Below are 26,649 nucleotides of genomic sequence, written 5' to 3' on the forward strand. Positions count from 1 at the left end.
AAAAAGTACAATAGATGCCCATTTTTGGCTCGCTCCCATGAAATACTGGGCACCCTCAGCTCCTGTTGACTTCAGAATCTAATGAGGTTTTGTGAAATTATTAATAAACCTGAGCTGTGGTTATTTAAGTGCACAACAACTAGAAAAAGCATTGGAAACTATATCAATGAATCTTAATGCCAAAGGGTTAAATCAGTAAGACTTTGCTTGGCATATATCAGATGACTGTTTAAAAAAAAAAAAAGTCCAGACTGCCAGCATTTCTGTCATAAAACCCCGCCTACTACTAAAGAAAAGAAAAAGAAAGGGACTTACCTGCTGCCCCAAGACAGCTCAAAAGAAATCTTGTTAGTAATACAGGTAGGATTTAAGAATGCTTTTGCATAAAAATCATAAGGAAAAATAGACCTGTGTTCATGAACCCTAAAGGATTATGTAGGGACAAAGAGATGAAGAAAACACCTGATTCAGTAATGTAATCCAACTGTTATCCTGTATCCCATTTCTTTGGATTCTGTAGCAGAATGTCATTCAGCTTTGACAAGTGAGCCAGTCTTACCAGCTAAAGCCACTGTCTGCAAAAGATTTAAATAACTATGTTATTTACTTAAAGTTGTATCTTCTCTTATCCCTCATACAAAAAGAAAAAAAAGGCTTTATCTTGATCCTTTGTGTCCAGTTTCCTCTGGATTCTTTGGTGCACTTTGAGTCAAGTCATATGTAATCAGTCAGACTATAATGTATTGATCATCTCAGCATACAGAACATGTCAAAGGGGTCATGGGTTTGAGTTCTCTTTTATTTTAGAAGTGCTAAACAGTGCTTATATATCTATGGACAGTTGAGGTTAAAGTAGCCAATTAGATTAGGATTTGAAATGTCTGTTTACAGCAGAGAACTTCTCACTGTTGAGGTGACACCCAAAATAACAGTTTTTTAAAGTCGGTGAAAAGGGAAAGGAATTGCAGTGACCTATATTGTTCTCTTGCCACACTCACTGCTGTGTGGCTAGGGCTATATAAAAGTTTACTCAGCAGCTCAGTTCCATTGTTGCGTTGCTATGGGCATTGCTATGTAATGGTGTATCAAACACAAATAAGGGCTAAACCTTGAGGCCCATTCTTGGAAATAAGTCTCAGTTATTTAAAGAGTCCTGAACCTCTGTAAGTCTAATTTTTCTGACAGTGGAAGTCAAATTACTCTTCATTGTAATAAAGCAATTTCATTTTAAAATGCCTTACCGGTGGTGGTGGTGATTTTATTTCTTGTTTAGAATGCTAAAATCAGCTCAGGTTCTCTAAGGTTTGCTTTCTATTCAGATGTTCCCTTGGCCAAGTCACATGCACAGGTCACAGATCAATCACTCAAATCCTACATATCCTGATGGAATCAGTTTAAGCAGCATCCTGAAACACAAAGAAGAGATCAAGGAAAAAGAAAGGGTCTCAGCTGGAAGGAAAGAAATAAAGTGAAACCATGGGAAACAGGAGTTTTTTAAGACAAGTATTAAAAGCTTCTTAGCAAGGAAAGGCCCTGCTCAGATAAAATTCTTTGATTCTATCAAGGCCGTGTTCAGGAGAGAAGTTGGAATCTATTTGAACAAGGTTACAGGTATAATCTGAGAAAAAATACATTTAAAATCATGAGTTTATTATTGGGATTTTAATACACTCTTTTGTATTAGTCCAGATAAACTGTGTCTTGTTGAACAGGCTCAAGCAGTACAGTACTAATTAGCTGACATCAAAGACATTGCTTTGGTAGTGGATAAAGATGACATGAGCTACCTGAACATTATGATCTAATTCTGGGAACTAAACAGAGCATGACTGAGGGTGAACTGTTCTTTACGCAAAGCCTGACATATCCGAGAGGAAATTGCTAATTTACCTTAAGCTTTAGCTGGACTTACTTTTATCATAGTGTTCTTAGAAACTTTACAACAATAACAATAGCAAATATAGCTATGTTTTTTATGCATAGAGTTTTATCTACAAAGAAGTTTGTCCTCCTGTCAACCAAAAGGGTCTAATTCTTCTCTTACTTACACTGTTGCAAATCAGGAGTAACTCTACTGAATAAAAGGAGTTCTAATGATGTAAAATGGGGGTGAGGTCAGATTAAGCCACAAATTGTTAAATCATTGACATTCCCACTAGTTTTACATTAAATGCTTACATTATGCAAGATACTAAATGCTCTCAACACCTATTGATTTCCCTGGCAGGACAATCTCAAAGTGAGTCCCTGGGTGATTATGTGCACCATTTCTGTGAATAAGTACAATTTAGATGTCCCCCCTTCCTACAAAATAGAGATGGTATAATATATATGTACCCAACACAAGAGAAAAAGTGCTGATACTCCGGCAAAGTGACAAAAAGCAGCCACGATTCTGTATATTATATTATATGCAGTGTTGTTGTAGCCATGTTGGTCCCAGGGTATTATAGAGACCAGGTGGGCGATATTAAAAGAAGTTGGTCCAATAAAATATATTACTTCTCCTACCTTCTCTCTCTACATCAGAAGTTCTCAAACTGTAGTCCGTGGTCCGCGAGCTCCATTCAGGTGGTCTGCAGATACTTCCCTCTAAGGTGTGTGCCTGGGCAGCCGCACACGAGAGAACGAAGGGCCACCCACCTAATTAGTAGAGCTGCGCAGGCGTGACTCCACTAATTAAGTGCCTGGACCCTGGAAAAGACGCATGTAAGGTGAAGTGGTGGCCTTGCGGGGGGAATAGGAGGTAGGTGGGAGGGGGCAGTGGGGTGAAAAGAGGGGGCGGGGGGAATTTGGGATGTGCAGGGCTGCGGCGGCCAGAGAAAGAGGTGACTTTCCCCAGCTCCAGGGCTGTGGCTGCCAGGGAGAGACCCCCCTCCTTCCTACCCCAGCTTGGGGGCTGCCGCAGCAGGGGAGAGACCCCCCCACTCCTTCCCAACCCCAGCTCGGGCGCTACCGTAGCGGGGGAGAGAGGGCACATCCATCGAATTAGAAAGATAAAACTACTGATATTAAAATATGAGTTGTGTGCTTTTATTTGTAGATCAAAAAATGTTAATTATTAAGGTTTTTTTATATAGTGCTTTTATCCAAAGCACTTTACAATTGTTAGCTAATGGTACAAACAACATCTGGAAAGATCATTAAGTGGTCCGCTGAGACCCTCAGCAATTTTCAGGTGGTCGGCGAAAAAAAAGTTTGAGAACCACTGCTCTATACTGTGTTATATGCAGTGTAGTTGTAGCCATGTCAGCCCCAGGATATTAGAGAGACAGGGTGGGTGAGGTAATATCTTTTATAGTACCTACTTTTGTAAGTGAGAAAGACATGCTTTTGAGTCACACAGAGCTCTTTGGGTCTGGGAAAGATATTCCAAAAAAATCTCAGCTCAATACAATATGGAACAGATTGTTTAGCATAAGTAGCTAGCACATATTTTTAAAATCTGGTTGGCATGTTGGAAAGTTTTGCCCATTCTCCACCCCCATCTACCTGGACAAGGGAGGGGGCAGGAAGTATTGAAAGCACAATCCCTGTTCTCCCTATTAGTCTGCAGCAGGGGAGCAAGGAAAGGTTTCTTAATCCTTCTTACACTGCAGTGTAGCAACACAGGATAGCTCACCACTCTGTGTCATCCACAAATGTTATCCGCAGTTATTCTATATTTATTTCCAGATCATTGATGAAAGTGTTGAATAGCATCAGGCCTATTACTGACCCCTTCAGAACGCACTAGAAACCTCCCCATTGGATGATGAGTCCCCACTGACAACTAGTTTTTGCGATCTGTCACTTAGCCAATTCTTTATCCAGTGAATGTGTGCTCTATTGACACTGTATAGTACTGTTTTTTAAATCAGAATGCCATGTGGTACTAACTGAAAAGTCTTACAAAAATCTACTACATCTATGCATTTACCTTTATCAACCAAACTTATACTCTCATCGAAGAAGGAAGTCAAGACCTGTTTTCCATATTGACTGGTATTAATTATATTCCTTTCCCTTAATTCTTTCATTATTCTGCATGGGATTGATGTCATCGTAACCAGCCTTACTTGCTTGGGCATCCCACTTGCCCTTTTTGAAAATTAACACTTTTCTAGTCTTCTGGACTTTCCCTGGTATTCCAAGATGTTTTTTAAAATTTAAATCAGTGGGCCAGAGATCTCCTTAGCCAGCTGTTATAGGACTGTTGGATACAAGTTATTCAGTCCTGCTGATTTAAAAATGTTTATTTCCAGTAGCTATTGTCTAACATACTTCTCCATTACAAATGGTCTGGAAAGTATTTTGTAATCCTCATATGATATTGGTAAATTAACCTTTTATTTTTCCAAATACAAAACAGAAATATTTATTGAACACATCTCTTTTCTGCATCATCATAATAGTTTTACCATCTCCATCTAGAAATGGGCCTATCCCATTGCTAGAATTTCTCATGACACAGGGGCTCATTCATAGTAGACTACATTATGTCAGCAACTCCTATCTCCTGTCTGACCTGTCAAACTCACTACACTTAACGTGTTGCTGTCATAGTATTTTTTTTATGAAGAGTTTCTTGTAAAGTATCAAATGGAAGCTGGGAAAACTTGGGTCATTAGTATCATTGTGAAACCTATATATTAACACTACCTGAGGAATTATGGATACTTACCGGTGTTATATTTTAAAATCTGTAGCCAAACAAAGAGAGAAACAGGTTTTCAAGACAGGAAGGAAGGTAGTTATCTCCCTGCTTCTCATGTAAATTAAGTATTGGGAAACCAACACAAAGGAAGATGCATTGGCATGCAAGTCAACAGGAAAAGCCAGGTTGACTGAAGAAGGTGAAATCAGCATGGAAAGACAGAGATTAAAGCTACAGGGGGTTGGCTTGTCTGTGGGGGGACAAAACAATGAGTTTTGGGGAAATATAAGGTGAAGCAAAAAGACGTTTTGTTATCCATCACTGAGGGAACAAAGAGGTCAGTGCCTTTTTGTATCCATGAATGGTGGATCTCCAGCCATGTGGGTTGGTAATGTTGAGAGGTGGCTTTAGGTGAGAAAATGCCTTAGGCAAGGATTGCAGCCTATTAAGTTTTAGTCACTAGAAAGCATATTATACTTCTGTTTTATTTGTAACTATTTTCTGTTTCTGTTGTCTTTACTTAGTATCACTTAAATCTGTTCACTTGTAATAAACTTATTCTTGGTTTTACTATAACTTCATCTCATTGCTGTTATATTACAATGGGACTCCTTGCCTGCGCTAACAGGCTAGTGTGTATACTCTCTCTTTGGAGATAGTGGACTTGGTAATTTCTGTGAGTGTCCAGTGACACTGGATACTGCAGAACACTCTTCTGGGTGGTTTGGGAACTGGTTTGCACCAAGAAAAGCAGAGTAAGGGCTGGCAGAGTCTAAGGAGTTTGTTTGGCTGACTAATAAACTGGCGTGGCAGGGAGTTGTCACTCAGTTTGGCACCAGCAAATCTCGCTTTTGCTAAGGCAGAGGGTAACAAGGTGACTTGCAGTTCTCGATGCCCTGAGAAAGCATCACATGTCCCTAATGTTTAACTTGGGTGCACCCAAGTTAAACTTCTTAATGTCCTTAGTGCTGCTAGCCATAGGTTTTTCTCTGTTGTCTTTGGCTTCCCTTGGCAACTTTCTGCACCTCATAACTTCCAATGTATATCAGTTGCTATTTATATCTTCCTTTTTCCATTTGTTATATATTACTTTTTTATTTCTAATTGCTGCCTTTGCTACTGAATCAGGATGGGCTTTTAGTCAAAGTGGCCTCTTTCTTGACTGAGGGATTGTGGCTTTCTGGCCATCTGATAAACTCTTCTTAAATAACTCTAAATTTTTATTCACATTGCTCTGTCTGTCTAAATCTTTCCTCCCAATCAATTTTGCTCATAATTTTTCTCAGTTTTGGGAAATTAGTCCTTTTGAAGCATAAAGTATATATGAATGACTGGTTGGGCATGTCTTCTGTTTGCACAGGTCATGATTACTTGTCCCAAGGCAACAACCAATGTCTAGTCCAGTCATTAATTCATGTTTATCTGTCATAATGAGGTCCAAGATAGTTACCTCATGTCAAGTGCACTCCTTCTGCGTTAGAAAATTATCTATAAATTTTAGAACATCTAATGAGTATTTACTGGTAGCTGCATGAGTCCTCCATCATACATCTCCCAAATTGAAGTCTCCGATAACAACACACTTTTTTCCCACACATTTACAGATAAGTGCTTAAAGGGTAACTCATCCTTTGGCTTGATGTGATGGTCTGTAACATGACAGTTTTCCCTCTTAGGCTATGAGGCCTATTGAAAAGCCTGCTGTGTCCACACTGTGGTGTATAGCTCTATGGCAGTGGCGAGAAAGCACGGAAAAGCTTCAACGGCTCCTTGCTGCTGGAGCTTTTCCCTGGCTTGAGGAAAGGCTCGGGCGGAGGGCGGGGGGTGGTGTGGAGGGGAAAAGCTCCAGTAGTTGGGAGCTGGTGGAGCTTGTCCTGGCTGCCTCCCCAGCTGCCAGAACCTCTCCCTGCAGTAGGGCAGGGGTCCATCAGTGAGCAGCTGGCAGAGCCTTTCTCTGCTGCCTCCCACCGACTGGACCATTCCCTTGCTGGGGAAGTCTTTTCCTGCAGAGGATACTACACTGCTAAGCACTGTAGACTGGAGGCATAGTTTGAGTGAGTGTCGAGAGCGAAGGGTATATTCTTGCATACATACCCACACCCTGCAGGGCATGATTCACCGGCAACCCAGCTATTTATATCTGTGCTGTGGGTGCCACTGGGATATGTACTCTGCACGCGACCATTAGTCGATTACATCAGATCCTCTAAGAGAGGATGATGAGAATTCTTTATATCTAGCACAGATTTTAAGAAGTTCTGGTTAAGTTTTGCAGTATCTGCTGCTGTCACTAGCACTGGGTGCTTAGAAATCTTTAGATTTTAACTAGAGTTGGGGAAAAAAGCCTGGAAAACTGGAATAGATTAAAGCAATATAGGTATGTTAATTCAAATAAGAAAATGGATAGCCCTGGCAGAGTAACTGAAAGTTACAGCTCATGCAGTTGTGGTCTAATAATCACATAGCTCATAGCTAGTGAGCTGCACTAATTACTGGATATATCTTGCAAGGTGCTGAGTGCCCTTAGCACCCCAGACAAGATGCTCAGTACCTTGCAGAATCAGCCCTTCTATACCAAATCCAGGAAGATTTAGGGTGGAAACCTGGTACGACCAGGATTTCGTATTTAGGAGCAGATCCTCAGTTGCTGTAGAACCTGCCCTACGTCTATTGAGTATAATGAAGCCAGTGACATCAACAAAACTATGCCAGTTTACATCAGCTGAGAATCTGTGCCTCAGTCTTTACTCAGGCAAAACTATCAGTGACTTCAGAATTTGGGCCTATTTCTCTGCATTTTAAAAGCCAATTATGCCATTTTAAAAACAAAATTTTTTAATTTTAAAATTTTAAAAACGAAAGGCTCCAGGCTAGCAATGATTATTCTTTGACTACAAAGCTACCTGAAAGTGTGGGCTATGTCAATATCACGGTTATGACTAGTATTTACTAATGCTCCCACATCTCATGCTGACAAAATAAATCTCTGAAAGTTATAGTAACATTTAAATGCTTTTATAGAAAATACACACAAGGGAAAAACATATTGACACCTCCACAGTAAGCTTTTCTAGGAATATTTCAAAACAATCCATGTTAAGTGTCAGTGCAATGTTTTCAGATTTTTTTTCTTCACTAGAAAATATTCAGGAAGCATATATGATAGAATCTCCTTTATTTGGAAGAGCACTGGCTTTGTAATCACTTGATATAAAAATACATTTTGCATTTTCAGTTCATATCATGGCTTTTTGAAAGCTGCACTTTCACGATGGATACATTAGTGAAAACATTATGCAAACATACCCTGAAATTGAATTATCCAAATGAGATCAATCAATAATTTATATTCTACCATGTTAATCAAAACAATAGACAATGAATATGGGCTTGTATTTTGTGTTTGATCATTTCGGTAATCTGGCTCTCTTTTTCCAGGGAGGGAGATTCAGATTGTAGACTGCCATTGCTTGAACGATGAGTGGCTGATCCAGCTGGGACTACATCATCCCCAGTGTTTCACTCTTTACCATTGCCGTGATGAAACACAGAGCATTACTCATAAGGGGTTAATGAAGTTCTTTCAGCACTGCAGAGACTCTCTTAAGGTAATGTCATCCTTACAGCTTTACTTTCTGAGACATGTAGTATGAAGCAATACTAATATATTTCAGATTTCTAAACGTGTCCACAGATTTCTAAACATGTGCTCTGTCATATGCACAAAAACTATAAAAGTAGCATCCCAGTAAAGAAGTATTTCATTCAACTGTCTGCTTTTCTTACCAACTTTTCATAGTATTTTTAAAATGTCATGCTTATCATGATGACCAGTAGCGTGTCCTTGATTCCCTGTGCTTCCCCCATCTGTCTGTTGTACCATTCATTTCTCATCTTATTCTTCATTTGTAAGGTCTCTCACCAAAGGCTCTTCAGCAAAGAAAGCAGTCATGGGATAAGAGGGAAGGTCCTCTCATGGATAAGTAACTGGTTAAAAGTCAGGAAACAAAGGGTAGGAATAAAAGGTCAGTTTTCACAGTGGACAAGGATCTGTACCGGAACCAGTTCTGTTCAACATATTCATTAAATGCTCTGGAAAAAGGGATAAACAGTGAGGTGGCTAAATTTGCAGCTGACACAAAATTATTCAGGTTTGTAACTCTTTGCAGTCAATTTTGGACTTAATTAAGGGATCTCACAAAACTGGGAGACTGGGTTACAAAATGGCAGATGAAAGTAGTGCACATTGGAAACCATAATCCCAACTATACATGCAAAATGATCGGGTCTAAATTAGATGTTACTACTCAAGAAAGAGATTGGAGTCATCATGGACAGTTCTCTGAAAACGTCCACTCGGTGTGCTGCAGCAGTTAAATAAGCTAACAATGTTAAAAATCATTAGTAAAGTGTTAGATAATAAGTATGGATACAGTTTTGTCATGGTAAAATTAGGCAAAATTTATGGAACAGTCATGGTAAAAATGTATAAAATGGTCACGACAACAAAAATATGTAACAATTTAATAATAAAATATTACAGTGTAACATTTACACAAAAACAAACAACATTAATGCAATATTTTTCATTTCCTTGTCAAAGTAAACTGTTTCAAAATTATATATGCATATTGTGCAATAATTTTTCAAACAAAAATAATGAAAAACTACAAAAGTAACTGATTCTTTTTAGTAAAGTCCCTTTTGCTAAAATGGTAGAGTGACTAGAGTGAAATCCCTGCAAGCTGCATGGACACTTCTAAAAGACACCATAATAGAGGCCCAACTTAAATTAAATTAAAAAACACAGTAAAAGAACTAAAAAAGAGCCACCGTGGCTTAACAACCATGTAAAAAAGCAGTGAGAGATAAAAAGGCATCTTTTAAAAAGTGGAAGTCAAATCCTAGCGAGGTAAATAGAAAGGAGCATAAACGCTGCCAAATTAAGTATAAAACTGTAATAAGAAAAGCCAAAAAGGAGTTTGAAGAACAGCTAGCCAAAAACTCAAAAGGTAATGATAAAATGTTTTTTAAGTACATAAGAAGCCTGAATCCTGCTAAACAACCAGTGGGGCCCCTGGACGATCAAGATACAAAAGGAGCACTTAAAGACGATAAAGTCATTGCGGAGAAACTAAATGAATTCTTTGCTTCAGTCTTCACGGCTGAGGATGTTAGGGAGATTCCCAAACCTGAGCCATCTTTTGTAGATGACAAATCTGAGGAATTGTCACAGATTGAAGCAAAGAATTCTAGAGGAGGTTTTGGAATTAATTGAGAAACTTAACAGTAACAAGTCACCGGGACCAGATGGCATTCACCCAAGAGTTCTGAAAGAACTCAAATGTGAAATTGCAGAACTATTAACTATGGTTTGTAACCTGTCCACATAAATCAGCTTCTGTACCCAATGACTGGATGATAGCTAATGTCACGCCAATATTTAAGAAGGGCTCTAGTGGTGATCCTGGCAATTACAGACCGGTAAGTCTAACGTCAGTACCGGGCAAATTAGTTGAAACAATAGTAAAGAATAAAATTGTCAGACACATAGAAGAACATAAATTGTTGGGCAAAAGTCAACATGGTTTCTATAAAGGGAAATCATGTCTTACTAATGTATTAGAGTTCTTTTAAGGGGCCAACAAACATGTGGACAAGGGGAATCCAGTGGACATAGTGTACTTAGATTTCCAGAAAGTCTTTGACAAGGTCCCTCACCAAAGGCTCTTATGTAAATTAAGTTGTCATGGGATAAGAGGGAAGATCCTTTCATGGATTGAGAACTGGTTAAAAGACAGGGAACAAAGGGTAGGAATAAATGTCAAATTTTCAGAATGGAGAGGGGTAACTATTGGTGTGCCGCAAGGATCAGTCCTAGGATCAATCCTATTCAACTTATTCATGATCTGGAGAAAGGGGTAAACAGTGAGGTGGCAAAGTTTGCAGATTATACAAAACTGCTCAAGTTAGTTAAGACCAAAGCAGACTGTGAAGACCTTCAAAAGATCTCACAAAACTGAGTGATTGAGCAACAAAATGGCAAATGAAATGTAATGTGGATAAATGTAAAGTAATGCACATTGGAAAAAATAACCCCAATTATACATACAATACGATGGGGGGCTAATTTAGCTACAACTAATCAGGAAAGAGATGTTGAAGTCATCATGGATCGTTCTCTGAAGTCGTTCATGCAGTGTGCAGCGGCAGTCAAAAAAGCAAACAGGATGTTAGGAATCATTAAAAAAGGGATAGAGAATAAGATGGAGAATATCTTATTGCCCTTATATAAATCCATGGTACGCCCACATCTTGATTACTGCGTACAGATGTGGCCTCCTTATCTCAAAAAAGATACACTGGCATTAGAAAAGGATCAGAGAAGGGCAACTAAAATTATTAGGAGTTTGGAACGGGTCCCATATGTGGAGAGATTAAAGAGGCTAGGACTTTTAAGCTTGGAAAAGAGGAGACTAAGGGGGGATATGTTCACGATTCAGGGTGCAAACTCTTTTAGAGCCTGGAGTTCAATAGCTGCTTCATATTGGCAAAGATCAACTATCTCTTGAACACTTGAACTACTGCTATGACCATTCTCTTTTGTAAAAAATGAAACGTAATCCTCAGCTTGTTCAGTGTGATAAAGAGCTGCATTGAACTAGGTGTTCCATCTGGTTATTATGGGAACTGTTGTTGGGATCGAAGGACTGTTCCCTCTTTCTGTTAGAAAAATACAGGGCAGGCAGCAAAATCATGCTTTACAGCCACAACGAATTAATTTACTTTCAAAAGTATCTTCCTCTACAGACTGCCCTCAAAGTTAAGCAAATGTGCCATGCATGTAAGGTGTGCAGCATTTAAAAACAAAGTTTTCAAACCTCGATCCCAAGCTTTCCTCATGTACATGGCATTATTGGTCACAAATGCGGTGTTACGGTCAAATGGTAGGGCAGATTTTTCAACTGTTTCCCATATAGCTTTGTGGACAGTTTTAAAATTGAGAGCTTCCAAAACTTCACAGTGTAACAAAAAAAAACAACCCAGCTTGTGTTTCACTTGCATCAGAAGTGCCTGCATTGTCACTGCTTGTTGGGGTGGGGCGGCGGTGGCAAGAATGTTAAGCACATACCTTGTCTTCAGCATCGGTAGTTTCATCTGCCACAATGCTAATTCCTTCACAGGACTGCAACTTTTCCTTTAATTCTTCAATATAACAGTCAAACACTTTGGAAGGTAACATTTTCTAAGTGATCTGCACTCGGTATAACACCTACCTTGGTCTCTAAAAACCATCTCAGTTTTGGATTGTCAAGGGTATGCAGGGGTATATTTACAGCAGAGTGTTAATTTGAACACTTTATTTCTCCTGTAAAGCTGCTCCTCTGTGTTGGTATTAAACCACTCTGTAACTGTTTTCTGCTTTTTAAAATTTCTATCTGCATTCATTTTTAATGCCTTTCATTTGTGCTTATGAGTTGCACTTTCAAGATGCTTATCACAGCTAGTGTTACTTATAAAATCAACATGTACATTGCATGATGTAGAAAACAACTTTTCTTCACTTTCATAGAATGTTTTAGGATACTGCTCTGCTTGCTGCCTAGTACTTAATTTTGTCATTTCGCTCAATTTTTTTGTTTGCTGTTTTTCTCTGTCTTCTTTCAAATTAATTCCTGTAATCCCTTCTTTTAATGTTTGTTTCCATTCACCACTGTAAACAAAGTGAGAAGTGGTGAATGGAAACAAACATTAGCAAGTTTATTTCATTTCTTCTTTTTTTACTGTGACAAAGTTCCTCCGCTACCTTGGTGGGTCCTGTGCTTATTGGCGGATTTTGTTTGCCTCAGAGATTCACAGTAGCCCTCAGTTTCGCCACTTTTGTGGCTCAAATCTGCCGTTCACTCAGATAACCTCATCACTGGCCAGCATGGGGAAAAGGAAGGAGAACAATCCCCACAGTCTCTGTTGGCCCACCTAGTGGGTCGGGGGACAGGCCAGGGACCTTCCCCTCTGGTGGGACCCACAGTCCAAGTCAACTCCTTCGGTATCCGGAGTTGTGGGGATGGGGGGAACCTGGAACCTCTACTCTGGGTTCCAGCCCAGGGCCCTGTGGATCACAGCTGTCTATAGTATTCTGTGTAACACCTGTGTGACAGCTACAACTCCCTGGGCTACTTCCCCATGGCCTCCTCCCAACACCTTCTGTATCCTCACCACAGGACCTTCCTCATGATGCCAGATAGCATTTGTACTCCTCAGTCCTCCAGCAGCACGCCCTCTCACTCTCAGCTCCTTGCACGCACCTCACTAACTGGAGTTTCAGAGTAGCAGCCATGTTAGTCTGTATTCATAAAAAGAAAAGGAGTACTTGTGGCACCTGAGAGACTAACAAATTTATTTGAGCATAAGCTTTCGTGAGCTACAGCTCACTTCATCGGCTGCATTCAGTGGAAAATACAGTGGGGAGATTTATATACACAGAGAACATGAAACAATGGGTGTTATCATACGCACTGTAACAAGAGAGTGATCAGGTAAGGTGAGCTATTACCAGCAGGAGAGTGTGTGGGATGGGAACCTTTTGTAGTGATAATCAAGGTGGGCCATTTCCAGCAGTTGACAAGAACTTCTGAGGAACAGTGTAGGGTGGAGGTGGGGAATAAACATGGGGAAATAGTTTTACTTTGTGTAATGACCCATCCACTCCCAGTCTCTGTTCAAGCCTAAATTAATTGTATCCAGTTTGCAAATTAATTCCAATTCAGCAGTCTCTCATTGGAATCTGTTTTTGAAGTTTTTTTGTTGAAGAATTGCAACTTTTAGGTCTGTAATGGAGTGACCAAAGAGATTGAAGTGTTCTCCAACTGGTTTTTGAATGTTATAATTCTTGACGTCTGATTTGTGTCCATTTATTCTTTTACATACAGACTGTCCAGTTTGACCAATGTACATGGCAGAGGGGCATTGCTGGCACATGATGGCTTATATCACATTGGTAGATGTGCAGGTGAACGAGCCTCTGATAGTGTGGCTGATGTGATTAGGCGCTATGATGGTGTCCCCTGAATAGATATGTGGACACAGTTGGCAACAGGCTTTGTTGCAAGGATAGGTTCCTGGGTTAGTGGTTCTGTTGTGTGGTGTGTGGTTGCTGGTGAGTATTTGCTTCAGGTTGGGGGGCTGTCTGTAAGCAAGGACTCGCCTGTCTCCCAAGATCTATGAGAGTGATGGGTCGTCCTTCAGGGTAGGTTGTAGATCCTTGATGATGCGTTGGAGAGGTTTTAGTTGGGGGCTGAAGGTGACGGCTAGTGGCATTCTGTTATTTTCTTTGTTGGCCTTTCCTGTAGTAGGTGACTTCTGGGTACTCTTCTGGCTCTGTCAATCTGTTTCTTCACTTCATCAGGTGGGTATTGTAGTTGTAAGATCGCGTGATATAGATCTTGTAGGTGTTTGTCTCTGTCTGAGGAGTTGGAGCAAATGCGGTTGTATCGTAGAGCTTGGCTGTAGACAGTGGATCTTGTGGTGTGGGTCTGGATGAAAGCTGGAGGCATGTAGGTAGGAATAGTGGTCAGTAAGTTTCCGGTATAGGGTGGTGTTTATGTGACCATCGCTTATTAGCACTGTAGTGTCCAGGAAGTGGATGTCTTGTGTGGACTGGACCAGGCTGAGGTTGATGGTGGGATGGAAATTGTTGAAATCATGGTGGAATTCCTCAAGGGCTTCTTTTCCATGGGTCCAGATGATGAAGATGTCATCAATGTAGCGCAAGTAGAGTAGGGGCATTAGGGGACGAGAGCTGAGGAAGCATTGTACTAAGTCAGCCATAAAAATGGCCTGTATTTTCCACTCCATGCATCTGATGAAGTGGGTTCTAGCCCACGAAAGCTTATGCCCAAATAAATGTGTTAGTCTCTACGGTGCCACAAGGACTCCTCGTTGTTTTCTCTCATTCTAGCTATCATTAGTGATCTAATTGTTCAGTGTGTATTGGTATACAGATTCAGTTAAATAGTGGATTTCAAATTTTGTCAGAAATGTATTTGAGAGCTTTCATTTTAAAAATAGAATACTAGGCCTGTGGAAATAAAAAAAAAACAAAAACAAATGTTATCATCAAGGTATTAAAAAGCCCCAGGTGCAGTGCTTTCACATCCTGTTGATCCTTATTGTAGTTCATAAACATCTGTACTGTTCTCCTAAGCATAATGAATCAAATTCTGCTTTCAGTTACACCAGTCTAAATCCCTAGGCGCTCTACTGATGGCTTTGCACCAGTGTAACTGTGTAGAATTTGACCCAATATTTTACGGGTTTTTGGCTGGACAACAGAATATTTGTCTGGTACATGACAGAGGGGGAAGTGTAGTACGCTGGGGGTGAGGGGGAAACAGCTTTTATTCATGTGACCAATATCAAATCCAGAATAACCAAAGCATTACATTGATTTTTTCCCACTTATGTAAACACAATCAATCAGTGCCTTCAGTACAAATGAGTTTTCCTAGGCCAAGTAATCTCTTCCCATAGCAGTATTCACTGGACAGGGGGAGGAAACCTCTGCAAAGATGCATTCTTGGTGATCCAGTTCTGTGCAGTGTGGATGGGAAGCGTTGTGCCCCCCCATGGAATAAGCTGCATGGATAAATTTATGTATTCTCAGGAATATCTGTGGAATATGGAGTAAATACAGTGCATATCCCTACAGATTACCTGGTAATTGTATTTAATTGCCATTTAATGTGTGCCCTTGTTTAAAGATGAACTCTGTAGGAAAGTTGTTGGGTTTTTTCCTGCTTGTTTTTTATATTAGAAATATCATGTGTTGGAGTCACTTGTTTTGCTAAAGGACCTTCTGGAAGACTAGGGAATTAAGTGGGATAGTGATATCACCAGATGTGTTGAAACTTTCCCAACCCTCAGTTTAGGGGAGATTGGGGTTCTCACAGAGACAGCTTGTATCCCAGCTGTTTAATGTTAGGAGCTAGAATTAAAGAAGTTTTAATTAAAACAAAACTTTAAGAGAAGTCTGACTCAATGTCCCCTCCTTCCCTCATCTAAGTCATGGGAAAGCTGTAGCTCAGGTTTTAACCTAATGTGATGTCACTGTTCTTTTCCAGTTCTTCAGGAACAAAGGGTCCTTCAGAAAAACAGGAAAATCAAGGTCTGATGTTTCTGTTTATACAAACAAGCTGTAACAAATCCCTGAACAAAATCCTTTTGTTTGGAAAAACACTAACGGCTTGTCTACATGAACAGTTAGTTCATGACAAGTTGAGATGTGAATATACCCTCACTAGCCTGAGGAGGACTAACTCTCCATATGGATCCCTCTGACATGCATTAACGCTCTTTGATCTAGTTGAAAGCTCTTTGATCTAGTCCTCTTTGAAACAGGCTAGATCACTGCACATTAACGAATTGTTAATGCATATCGGCATGATTTACATGACAGCTAGTCTGCAGCAGGCTAGTGTGGGGTGGATTTACACTCTTGCTTGCAGCAGACTAAATGTGTGTGTAGACAAGCCCTGAGACTTGAATTTTCAAAGGAGTTTAAGGGTATTTGGTGCTGAAATCCCACTAGAATTCAATGGCAGTTTGGCAGCTAACTTTCTTAGGTTCCTTTGAAAATTCCAGCCTAAGATTGACATTATGCATTATAAAGGAGAAGTAGAGAGTACAAACTGTTTGTTTGTTTGTTTGTTTTATTTTGTAGTTCACCTTTGAACCACAAAATAAAATGTATTTACAATGTAATTAACAGTACTTAACCTGTAAACATCAAGTATGTATGTATCCAACCTGTAAACAAGAATTTGACTCAAATGGTCAACAGTTGCCATACTGATAGTTTTACATTACTTTTGTGCCCTGTAAATTAAACCATAATTGCATAGTCTAGAACATACTGGTTCTGATACTCATCAATGACAATAAGATCAGTGTTAGTAAGAAAATGTTTATTAGATTTTGATTTTTGCCAATAAATAGTTAAATTCTAATTCATAATGGTTTATGGCAAAGATTACAGCAGCTTTATGTAAGGGGACTGTTGTCCCCTTACTAAAACTCAGTGAGGGGGGTTTGGTTGCTAGCTCCCAGTACCAAAAGAAAGGGGAAGGGTCGATGGGAAATCAGGAACCTCAGACTGACTGTCCCCAGGAACAATGGGGAGAGGCCAATGCTCCAGGTCAGCCTGATTGACAGGGCGGGCAGGCTAATCAGAAGGCCAGCATGGGTCCTGTCCTCCGTGTAAGCTGGAATTGCCTGAGTCAGACAGAGTGGGGCTGAGCTAAGGAGAAAGAAGGGGCCCAAGCTGAGCTGAGGAGCAGATCCTGTGCTGGGAGCAGAGCTGCAGCCACAGAGCCAGAGACATAGCCCAGGGAGAGCAGATCCTGCGCTGGGAGGAGGGCTGGAGCCGCAGAGCCAGAGGGGTCAAAGAAGCAGCCCAGGGGGCTGGAGGCAGAGCAGCAGCATCACTGCTGAGGCAGAGTGGAGCCGAAGCTAGAACAGTGGAGCTGGAGCTGGAGCTGGAGCAGTCTGGAGTCGGGTGCGGTGAGCAACTGGGGCCAGCCAAGGGGAGACCCTGGGCAAAGGGCCCAGCGCAGAAAGACACCCCCAGCCAAGGGTCCTTGTAGGGCAGACCGGGAGGGGGTTCTTAACCCGACAGGGGTCTGATGCTGGGAAGAAGGGTCCCACCACCCAAAGCCTGGAGGTGTGTGGTCACCACCAGAGCAAGTGTCCAACCCACAGCATCCCTGCAGCACAGCCAGGGCCTGAGAAGGAGGCCTGGGACCTACAAGGAACAAACTGTGAACTGCCCTGTCGTTCCAGAGACACTGTTTGTAATGTTCCCTGCCACAGAGCGGGGTGATGTGTTTTCCTTTCCCATTTTTCCTTATTCTTTTTTAAATTAATTGCTGATTAAATAAATTGTATTTGCTTTAAATTGTACGAAATGATCAGTGGGTCAGGGAAGTGTCCAGTGCAGAGAGAGTACCCCAGAGTGGGGACACCCTAGCCCCTGTCCTAGGTGACCACAGCAAGGTTGGGGGTTGAGCCCCCCAGGAATCCTGGGCCCAGCCTTGTTGGCGTTACGAGGACTCTGCCAGACAGGAGAGTGGAAGGGGAGTCCTCGAGGGCAGGCAGGCCTCTGGGTAAAGAAGTGGGAGCGAGGACTCGGATCCTTCTGCTAGCCCATTTCACCGGGGTAGTGCAGAAGCCAGGAAAGTTCCCCACAATAGCAGGACCATTCCCTCGCTTACATTTACCACAACCATGTGTGGTAGTACAAAAGGAGCCACATAGGCTTTTAAAAGGGGACGACTACTTCAAATACTAGGAAGCTGTAATAGGCTTATAGTATTTGTATTCATTCTGTAAAGTAAGAATCTGAAATCTACTTTCCTCAGGTGGGAATGTTTGACGTCCTAGTTGGTTAGATTTCTGTTCTGTTGGTTTAGTAATACTCCATCTTTACCACATTGGAATAATGATCGTTTTTAGTATTTGTATAGTGCTTTACATTGTAAAAGCAGTCTACAAACATCAATTAATCTACACAATGTCCTTGTAAAGTATTATCTCAGTTTTATAGTGGAGACATAGAGGTAAAATGACTTGTATGAGGCCAAACAGTGGTCCTGATTCATCTCACAATTGTAATTCTACTGACTTTAGTGTGGAGTGTAACTCTACCAACTTCAGTGGAGTTACTCCTAATTTACACCACTGTAAGTGGTAGGAGGATCAAGCTCAAAGAATGAGTGGCAGAGCCAGGATTAGGCTCTCCCCATTGTTCCTGGGGACAGTCAGTCTGCGGTTCCCGATTTCCCATCGATCCTTCCCCTTTCTTTTGGTATTGGGAGCTAGCAACCAAACCCCCCTCACTGAGTTCACTGGTTCACTTGGCTCTTAGTCTGAAGACCCATCGAAGTCCCAAATGCTTGGAAGTGGGACTAATAAAAATGGGTATCTACAGGAATTAATGTTTAAATGCCATAATTTGCACTGAAGATTAATAAAACTTTGGGTCCAAAGTTTAAAAACCCATCTCCCATGTTGCAAGTGCAATCAGTTGATAATGCAAATAATTGAGAGTGCAAATTATGGCTTTTAGGCATCTAATTGCATGATTTGCTGGTGCAGTCAGATAACTTCACATTTGAATGCCATAATTAGTACTTGCAATTGATTACTCTCACAAAATTAGTGTCAGGATTGAAGCCCCTTTTAAACTTTGGTCCATCAATTTACAAATTTTTCAATATGTTGGTATTAAGGTACTGCCTAGGTCACTTTGCAGTTGTTATCAAAGAATACAAAATACATACCTCTATTGAAGTTTCCGTACAGTGATATGTTTAACAACGCAATTCGAAAAAAACCCACATTCTGGAACTATGCTTGGCAAGGTGTCACCATGCCTCTGTGGGTCAAAACTGAGAATACCAAATTCATGACAAACTGCTGAGAAATAGGGCAGACACACCCAAAACTGATGGTTATTCTTTCATGAGATAAACCACACCAGCAACAGAAGTAAACTTCTGTCTCATCACACTGGCTAACAAGAAGTCAGACATGCAGCCTCCTTCAAGATTCCAGTCCTGGATTCAGTACCCAGACACTAGACTTAATGATGAGTGGTTATTTCAAACGAGTTTCATCAAACAAAAGGTTCTTCTGATCCTAAAGAACCAGCTACATACCGGGGTCAATATATAACTCATATCTTACCCAGTAATCATGCTGTTGCCAATCCTTTAATATCTAATATCTAAAGGTTTAGTTCTAAAAAGAAAGAAAGAAAGGTGAGAGTTAAAATTGGTTAAAGGAATCAAATACATACAACAATTGCAAAGTTCTTGGTTCAGGCTTGTAGCAGTGATGGAATAAACTGCTGGTTTATGTCAAGTCTCTGGTTGCTTCCAAATCATTGGAAGGTCCTCAGTCCCTTGGTTAGAATGCTTCCATTAGTATAAGTCCATAGTCCAGGAAAGAGGCAAAATGGAGAGCCTTCCAGGGCCTTTTATAGCTTCTGCCAATCTTTCCTCATAGGTCATGTTTTCTAGACCTTTAATCATTTTTGTTGCTCTTCTCTGGATTTTTTCCAGTTTGTCCACATCTTTCCTGAAATGTGGCACCTAGAGCTGGCCACAATACTCCAGTTGAGGCCTAATCAGCACGGAGTAGAGTGGAAGAACTACTTCTTGTGTCTTGCTTACAATGCTCCTGCTTATGATCCACTATGACCCCCAGATCCCTTTCTGCAGTACTTCTTCCTATGCAGTGCAACTGATTGTTCCTTCTTAAGTGGAGTACTTTGCATTTGTCCTTATTGAATTTCATCCTGTTTACTTTAGACCAGTTTGTCCAGATCATTTTGAATTTTACTCCTATCTTCCAAAGCACTTGCAACCCCTTCCAGCTTGGTATCATCTGCAAATGTTATAAGTGTACTCTCTGTGCCATTATATAAATCATTGATGAAGATATTGAACAGAACCAGACCCAGACCTGATCCCTGTGGGACCCCACTCGTTATGCCTTTCTAGCTTGACTGTGAACCACTGATACTTCTCTCCGGAATGGTTTTCCAACCAGTTATGTACCCACCTATAGTAGCTCCATCTAGGTTGTATTTCCCTAGTTTGTTTATGAGAAGGTTATGCGAGACAGTATAAAAAGCTAATGTCAAGATATATCACATCTACCGCGTCCCCCCTATCCACAAGGCTTGTTACCCTGTCAAAGAAGGCTATTAGGTTTGTTTGGCATGATTTGTTCTTGACAAATCCATGCTGACTGTTACTTATCACCTTATTATCTTCTAGGTGTTTGCAAATTGATTGCTTAGTTATTTGCTCCATTATCTTTCTGGGTCCTGAAGTTAAGCTGACTGATCTATAATTCCCCAGGTTGTCCTTATTTCCCTTTTGTGTAGATGGACACTATATTTGCCATTTTCTAGTTCTCTGGAATCTCTCCCGTCTTCCATGACTTTTAAAAGATAATCGCTAATGGCTCAGATATCTCCTCAGTCAGCTCTTTGAGTATTCTGGGATGCATTTCATCAGGCCCTGGTGACTTGAAGCCATCTAACGTGTCTAAGTAATTTTAACTGGTTCTTTCCCTATTTAAGCTTCTGCTCCTACCTCATTTTCACTGGCATTCACTATGTTAGGTGTCCAATCACTACTAACCTTTTTGGTGAAAACTGAAACAAAAACATCATTTAGCACTTGTTTGATTTCCACATTTTCTGTTATTGTTTCCCCACCACCACCGCCATTACTGAGTAATAGGCCTGCCCTGTCTTTGGTCTTCCTGTTGCTTCTAATGTGTTTGTAGAGCGTTTTCTTGTTACCCTTTATGTCTCTGGCTAGTTTAAACTCATTTTGTGGCTTGGTCTTTCTAATTTTGTCCCTACATACTTGTGTTATTTGTTCATAGTCATCCTTTGTAATTTGACCAATTTCCACTTTTTGTAGGACTTTTTTTTTGAGTTTCAGATCATTGAAGATCTCCTGCTTAAGCCAGGATGGTCTCTTGCCATGTTTCTTATCTTTCTTATGCAGTGGGATAGTTTGCTCTTGTGGCCTTAATAATGTCTCTTTGAAAAACCGCCAACTCTCTTGAACTGTTTTTGCCCCTTAGACTTGCTTCCCATTGGATCTGGCCTATCGACTCACTGAGTTTGCTAAAGTCTGCCTTCTTGAAATCCATTATCTTTATTTTCCTCTTTTACCTCCTATCATTCCTTAGAATTATGAACTCTACCATTTCCTAATCACTTTCACCCAAGCTGCCTTCTATTTTCAAATTCTCAACTAGTTCCTCCCTATTTGTCAAAATCAAATCTAGAACAGGCTTTTCCCTAGTAGCTTTCTCCACCTTCTGAAATGAAAAAAATGGTCTCCAATACCATCCAATAACTTGTTGGATAATCTGTGCCCTGCTGTGTTATTTTCCCAAGAGATGTCTGGATAGTTGTCCCCCATCACCACTAAGTCCTGTACTTTGGATGATTGTTAGTTGTTTTAAAAAAAAAAGCCTCATCCACCTCTTCTCCCTGGTTAGGTGGTCTGTAGTAGACCCCTATTATGACATTACCCTTGTTTTTTTACCTCTTTTATCCTTAACTCGAGACTTTCAACAAGTCTGTCTCCTATTTCCATCTCAATCTCAATGGTCTCTGCATTGTCTTTCTATTGACTTGGCTTGTTCCTGTACTTTGAACACCCAGCTTCGACCACTGGTTTGCATGTGGACTCTGGCTATGATACTGATTCTGGTTTGACGACGGACTCTGATCTCAGTTTTGACCCTGGCCTGTCCCTGGCTCTCACTTCCATTGTCATTGTTGGCCTAGTCCTGACCCTACACCCAGCTTCAACAGCCACACCAACCACTAGGCCTGATTACTGGGAGGCAGCACCTGACATCACTTCTCACCTCATAGGGATGTTGTGAAAATAAATAAATTAATGTTTGTGAAGCACTCATATTATAGTGATGAGAACCAAAGAGAAGTTCATAAGGAAATGAATTCTGTCTTCAGAACAGGGTTTGGATAGTGTGCAGTGAATAAGGCTTGGGAGTCACACATTGAACAAGGACAAAACAAAATATTGACTATGCATCTTGTGCATTGAATGAAGCAGGAAAAATAGTATCAAACAGCTTTTTTTGGAGCTGCCTTATACTTACAGATTTAATATACCCTATTGACTTTAGTTTAAATGAGTCAAGTTTTTCTAACATGTCTGATTATATATAAAAATCATATAGTACAACTTTATATAGATGGGCTGTTTTTGCACCTGTTAATTATTAATGCTCTGATGATGATTTTTTAAAAATAAAAGATAAAGGAAAAATAGATCTGAATAATATATTTTATAATAAAAAACACTATCTTGCTAGGATTTGATTCTATAATTGTCTTTACCAAGGGAGTCCACTTATTCCTAAAGGATGCTCAGTATTTTTGTGAGGGAAAATGAAAAATGCAAGTGAAAAATAACCACCAGAGGGAGCCCATATTACCCCATAAATATGACATAATATTTTTTATACAAGCATAGCAGAGGATATTCCATCTTTATTTCAAGATGCAAACGTATGTGGTCTTCTTGAAAATTATTCCTAATAATTCCATGTATTTTAATTTTCTTCAAAGAGCTAGTGAAAACTTTTAATCAGATGCAGTATATTTTTGAATGCTCATAGCAAAGAGAAGACACTTATTGAATAAAAATGCAACCCTAGTAGGTTTGGGACAGTGTAAAATCCTATCTCCAATGAAGTCTGTGGAAATTTTGCCATCAGCTTCAGAGGAACCAGGATTTTACTCTCAGTGTCTTAAATTCAAGGAAATCATTTTATCCACCAGGCTACAAAATGTATAATTTTTGCCTTGAATATTTTTTAAAAGTTTTCAGGAGTTAACAAAGAAGGTGACGATGTGAACTTTTTGTGGTTTTCAGGAATCTGCAAGGGTCACACAAAGAGTGGAGACCTATATGGTACCTACAAGAAAGAAGTGTAACAACTAGTATTTCCAGAAGGAAAGGTGCAGGCTAGAGATGAGGGGCAAGCTGCTTCTTTGAGGGAGTTGTTAGATTTGAACTTTCTATCATATGGTGATGTGGAAGCAGATAGTTAAATGAGTTTAAGTCAAAGATAAATATATTTTTGGAAACCAAAAATCTAGTTAGGTCTGCTGTCTGAGTAGCAAGATATTGCATAAGGTAGAGAATGGAGTTATATATTTGTTTTTTTTAAATATCTCATGGGATTACTCTTGCTTTGCACAAATGTAAATGGGAGGATAATCAGGGCCAATGTGTCTAATCCCAATACTTTGGCCATCCTAAATTACTGATAAAACTGATGGTTTAGACAATCATCATCCTTAGGGCTCTTATAGAAGGACAATTTCCAGTTAAAGTCTCAGGGTAGTCATGGTAACCAGAGGAAAAAATGCAAGTGTGGATTAAAAAAAATGAGGACTTGATTCTCATTCATTACTTCGCAGTGTAAAGGGGACCAGAGCAATGTAAAGGGGCCTTAGTGTGAATGAGTATCACACCTCAGTGTCATGGAAGTGGTTTGCATTGTGTATGCAAGTGTTGTATGTTCTTGTTATGCTTTTTAACATAGAGGCTATGTTTGATAACAGAGAAACATTTTGAATATAATAGTTACTATGCCACTGTCATGGGGTTCACTCACCAATGCGGCACCTCCTGCTGGCCATCACAGGGCTTCGCTCTGCTAGCTGGTGTGCCTTCCAGGTAAGGTTGGCAAGTTGGGTTGGATGTATTTCTGAAGGTTTCATCACATGACATAGTCTTTAATTAAAGATTCATCTTTAATTCGTGGAGATTCCAGGACAATCCTGAAGGGTTGCCAACCCTACCTCCTGGTGGTGCCTAACCTGTCATCGTCGCCTGCAAACCTGACTCAGTCTCAGTATTGCAGCATCTTCGCCTTCACTCAGCCCTCTGGCCATGTCACTGTCCATATTTTCCTTCTTCCAGGGGGAGGGAGGGGTGGTGGGAAGATCTTAGTTCTAGAGTCTAGCCACTTCCCCAAAGGTGAGTGGGGCGGGGGAGCAGGCCCACCCATTACTCCAGGTCCTGGCCCAGGGATCCTGAAGCTAGCAGCATCCCGCTGCCTCTCCTTAACTTCTCACTTATGTTGCTTCAAATTCCCTGGGCCACAAGAAGATCTCAAAACCCACGACTCTGTGTGACCAGCATGGCTAAAAGGTAGAATTTGTCACACCCGATGATCGTCAAAACTGTGTGCTGCACTACACCAATGCTGCCATTGACACAACTGAAAGATTTCAGTGCTCATCTCCACATAGGAAACTTATCCATTTCTTGAAGAATATACCGCTATCCTAGCTGCTACGGATTCATCAGACTAGTAAGAAAGGAGACTGACTGCCATGTAGTCTTTGCTGTTCTGTTGAACTTAATGAACGGTGAGCTTGAAGTTAAGCGTGCGCCTAACTGTTGAACAGGGGCCTTAATTTTTGTGGTGATCTGTTTTACTATGGCACAAAAAGCTCATTCCTTAAAAAAAAAAAAAGGGCAGGGGGGAACAGAGAACCATGTTTTGGGACACCTAACGCATTACTGGGCAGTGTTTTGCACAGGTTGTGTCTTATTTTTGTAGTAACAATGTATTCACATCCACATAGCAATCCATATAATTATTTTAATACATTCACCAATGTGTGATCTGGTAGATATTAGGCACGTTGGTTCTGATGCATCAAAAGTCTTAATATGGGGATGGTTGTTCCCCCCCGCCATGCATTGTAATGTACTGTGGCTCATAGTTGTTAATACATCATGATTTATTTTAGTGTTTATACGTGTGATGTGTTGAGGACTATGTTGGAATTGCAAGCTATTGCTTTAAGAGCAGGGGGGAAGGGAAATGTTCCCTGGACCTGCTTGCAGACGAAAGGGTTCTTAGAGCAAACCGTACAAGCAGAGGAAGTTTGCAGACAGCCAGCTTAAAGCTGGGTGGCATGAGCTGCACCTCTCTGCCTTAGGGTGCAGCCTGTTTTTCTCTGTTTTTGGGTTTGTGTGTTATTGTTCTGAATTCTCAGAAGTAAAGTAGTGTTATGTTGTAACCTTCCAGCAAGAGAATTTGTTTTTTATTTTACTACTCTGTTTGTATGCCATGAAACATAACAATATGTAAATATTTTGTACCATAAACAGCAATTTTTTGTGTAGGGAGACCTGAGGAAAGTCCTTCACTTGGTTACAAATGGTCTGTTCTGTGGTTCTAAAGAAACAAAAAACATTCTAACCATGGTATTGTATTGGTCCCTTACAAGATGAAAATGGTAAAATTGTCAGTAATAATAGGGAAGAGGCAGAAGTGTTCAATAAACAATGCTATTCTGTATTTGGGAAGAAGACAGAAAATATATTCATATCATAAGATGATAATGAAACATTCCTTTCCAACTCAGGAAGATGTTAAACAGCATCTACTAAAATTAGACATTTTTAAACTAGCAGCTCTGAATAATTTGCATCTGAGAGTTTTAAAAGCACTGGCTGAGGAGCTATCTGGACTGTTAATGTTGATTTTTCAATAAGTCTTGGAACTTGACACACATTAGATTAAAAAGATTGGATTAAAAACTGGCTAACTGACAGGTCTCAAAATGTAATTCTAAATGGAGAATCATCAAATGGTGTGGTTTTAATGGGGTCCTGTAGGGATTGATTCTTGGCCCTACTCTAGTTAACATATTTGTCAATGACCTGGAAGAAACCCTGAAATTGTTACTGATAATTTTACAGATAAGCTTACAAAGAGAAGGTTAAAGGATTACTTGATCACAGTCTATGTGGATACCTACACAACATTTTGAAGCCCATGGGAGCGAACCTTCCAGCCCAGGTTGACAAACTCGAGTTAGTGGGGCTCACACTGGTGCTCTAAAAATAGCTGTGTAGACAGCACTTGGAAGTTGTGGTTTGGGCTGGAGTTGGGCTCTGAAGTCCACCCCACTCCTTCGGCTTTAGAGCCTGAGCTCTAGCCTGAGCCACAACTTTCAAGTGCTGTCTGGTACAGCTGTTTTTAGAGTGTTAGTGCGAGCCCCCCGAGCTCAAATCTGTTGATCCAGGCTGGGAGGCTCACTCCCGTCGGCTGCAAAATGCTGAGTAGACATATCCTATAAGGGTCTACCTGGGGAATAAAACTTTGCTAATGGGCTCTTCAATTTAGCAGACACAGATATAACAAGATCCAATGGCTGAAAGGTGAAGCTAGACAAATTCAGACTGGAAATAAGATGCATATTTTTAACAGTGAGGGTTTTAGCCACTGGAACAATTTACCCAGGATGGTGGTGGATTCTCCATCACTGGACATTTTCAGATAAGGCTGGATGCTTTTCTAAAAGAGACTACTCCGTCAAACAGAAGTTGATTCAGAGAAGTCCTATGGCCTCTGTTATGCAGGAA

General features: G+C 40.5%; 1 protein-coding gene across 1 annotated transcript in view; it reads left to right on the plus strand.

Annotated features, from left to right (window-relative positions):
* LOC125636586 (uncharacterized) overlaps positions 1 to 26,649 on the plus strand; it is a 114,362-nt gene that overhangs the window by 41,575 nt on the left and 46,138 nt on the right. Inside the window, exon 8 of the mRNA XM_048849946.2 lies at positions 8,075 to 8,244. Within this exon, the coding sequence (XP_048705903.2) occupies positions 8,075 to 8,244 (170 nt within the window). The remainder of the gene's footprint in view (positions 1 to 8,074; positions 8,245 to 26,649) is intronic.

The sequence above is a fragment of the Caretta caretta genome, chromosome 5, assembly GCF_965140235.1.
Source record: "Caretta caretta isolate rCarCar2 chromosome 5, rCarCar1.hap1, whole genome shotgun sequence".
Lineage (NCBI taxonomy): Eukaryota > Metazoa > Chordata > Testudines > Cheloniidae > Caretta > Caretta caretta.